This window comes from Eufriesea mexicana, unplaced genomic scaffold, assembly GCF_001483705.2.
Source record: "Eufriesea mexicana isolate 0111107269 unplaced genomic scaffold, ASM148370v2 scaffold202, whole genome shotgun sequence".
Taxonomy (NCBI): domain Eukaryota; kingdom Metazoa; phylum Arthropoda; class Insecta; order Hymenoptera; family Apidae; genus Eufriesea; species Eufriesea mexicana.
Window position 1 is genome coordinate 814,222 of NW_016908372.1, and position 2,814 is coordinate 817,035.

The window sequence follows — 2,814 nt, forward strand, 5'->3', positions numbered from 1 at the left end:
ATGGAAACAGTGAAAGAATATCTAGGATATATCAATCCTCATTGGGTGGCGGTGGTTGCAACTGGAATGTACACTCATCTCCGAGAAATTTGCATAATTGGCCTATGTTTCGATGAGGACAATAGCCCTCCATTCGATCCTTCTTACGCCTCGGTACTATTCATTTTCTCAGTACTGTGTCTGCTTGCGGAGTACAGGCTTTGGCCTAGGACGCTTAAAGAACCACCGATTCAACTTCTTTATATTTACGAAGTGAGCATAGTTGTTTAAAATATTAGCAATTGATTTAATCCCTAATAAATTTGTACGTGTCACTATCCCGTTTGCATTATTATTGTTACATTTATTTTTCTCCACTATTATTTTTATTTACTATTTTCTATTATCTTTATCTTTATATTTTATCATTTTTATTATTCTCGTCGTAAAGTATTAAAATGCAATTACAGATAGTACGTTCGTTTTCTATATGATTTGTCACATGATGGTAACAAATCTCTTTGACATATAATAATATTTAACACTTGTATAATAATGCTTAACACATATAACACATATAACACATATCATAATGCTTAACACAAAATTTTGTAATACGTGTTATTATAGTGTTATACCTTGCTTTGAAACGCAAAGAATTATTTTCTGCACAGATGTTAGTAGCAGCACTGACCACAAATTTAGCCACACGTGCCATTTGGGTGCCACTCATGTACGTGATTTATTGTTTAACTCAAGAGTCCAGTAAATGTGTGAGTTTACCAACAGAAATGCTATTTGTTATCAATATTGTATAAAATTAGGGAATATTTATATCTTCTTCTTTCATCTCATTCCCACAGTCGAATCGATAGTTAAAATATATTCGTGATTTATATATTCGTATAGAAATAAATTGATTTTTCAGTTACTGTGGTTAAATACTGTTTTGGGCTTGAGCCGTTACTCAAATTTGACTGAATTTGCGTATTACATGGCGAGAGACTGCGCCGCGACGCATATGGCGCTTTGCATGTCCGTCTTGTCATTCGTTTGGATGCTGGACGCCACCGAGTCTTTGAACGCCATTTTGGACACTTGGACCAAGTAGTGAACTAGTAATGTTTAGATTTATAAGTAATTCAAACGTACCATTTATTCATAGTTAAATAACGAAGTGCAATTAACTAACATAAATGGTGATTATTTCGATGAATTGAAATTTCACACCGGGACAAGAGAAATTTCAATTCCTGGAAATATTTCCTGTCAAAGAAATTTTTAACGAGGACTATATACTTGAACAAATTATTGTGTTAAAGACAATGAGAATCTTTAAGACAATTTGACACAAAAATATGACGAGAATATTATAACTAAAACGATAGTTATAACAATTTTATTTGTATTTTCGTATTTAGAGGCAGAATTAGATTCTTGGCTCTCTGTAAATGTAAGAGGAAAAAGATCAGTTTTGCAAATCCGGAAGTGACAGATTGGTTCGTATACAAATTTATGCGCAGCACAGATTCTCAAAATGAGAACAAACCAGAAATGTAATTTAATATGTCTCATCTTTTCGTACTTGTCTATTGTATACAACTTTTTATCCTTGTATATGTATGAGTTCATTTTGAATAAAGTCCATTTTTTGATACTGTAATTATAATTGCATTTAATAAAAGGCATGTGTTTTATTTATGTTCTACTTTATATTAAAAATATTGATATTGAAACTAATTTTCACAATTATTAAATTTATTATTTATTTTTCTACTTGTATTTGTAGACAAACACATGCGCTCGATAGTCGAAGTTACCATTTTATTTTTCGATTATCGAATACCAACAAACGAATGGTAAATTCATACAGCATATTGTACATTAATCTATCTTGTGCATTAATCTAATGAATGAGTTCTCTTCAATAACTTTCTCAAAACGTCTACTTTAAATAAGAAAATTAGTGAAGAATGGCAAAGCTGCTTTACACAATTTGGGCACTTTTGTTAAACATTTTTGGGTTACCAATTTTTCGAACGTGCTTCGCAAACGCCATGGAAGACGAACAATGCGAATCCCTTCTCTTAGGGCCACCATTTAGTTCATTCTTCTTCAGTATGGGAGTGTACATCATTATTATTAATTCAACCCTATTTCCACCATTTTTCAATAAGCCAAAAATGGTTTTCCTAATTTTGTATGAGGTTAGTGACAACCAGTTATCATTCATCTCTCCAAGAATATTCATTTTTGTAGTTTTATTTATTTATTTGTTTGCCTGATTTTCCATTCATTTGCCCGATTGTAGTTTCTAGCCACTGCATTCTTTCTGGAATTCGCGATGGCCTGCATTTGGACACCGATCGACGTGCTTTTATCCTCGACATTGCCATCGAATCTTTGTCTCGTAATATTACAGTTACATAATTTATATACAACAAAAATAGTACCTCAGAAATTACATAAATGTGAAAGTTTAAGGCTTGGATAAATACGTACATAAGAATTTCGTAAAGTTTCGGATAGATGCGTTGATATTTATGAAAATATGTTTATTTTTAAAAGACATTACGACGACTTGGATTGAAAGATGCAGCAGTTTCGTTTTTAACAAATAAATCTTTGACGATGGTTCTAACTTACACTGCGGCCATCGCGTTCTTTCTACTTACTTTTCATGTCACGGGTGCTGTGGATTACACTATTCTTAGGTACAATTTCCATTAATAGTTACAAATTAAAACAAAATAATTACTCGTTATGCATTGGATTAATTTTTTTGATTAACCGTCTGATTCATTTTCGTTCTCTATTTGGATTTGTACTTTTCTC

The 2,814-nt window shown here is 32.0% G+C and overlaps 2 protein-coding genes across 2 annotated transcripts; both read left to right on the plus strand.

The window, feature by feature from the left end:
* LOC108555630 (uncharacterized) lies at positions 1-1,090 on the plus strand. Its single transcript, XM_017911401.1, has 3 exons — positions 1-252; positions 654-752; positions 908-1,090. Exons 1-3 carry the CDS (start codon positions 1-3, stop codon positions 1,088-1,090), a joined length of 534 nt encoding a protein of 177 aa, XP_017766890.1.
* Positions 1,091-1,952: 862 nt separating this feature from the next.
* Positions 1,953-2,473, plus strand: LOC108555616 (uncharacterized). Its single transcript, XM_017911383.1, has 2 exons — positions 1,953-2,186; positions 2,291-2,473. The coding sequence occupies exons 1-2, from the start codon at positions 1,953-1,955 to the stop codon at positions 2,471-2,473; spliced, it is 417 nt and encodes a 138-aa protein (XP_017766872.1).
* The last annotated feature ends 341 nt before the right edge of the window (positions 2,474-2,814 follow it).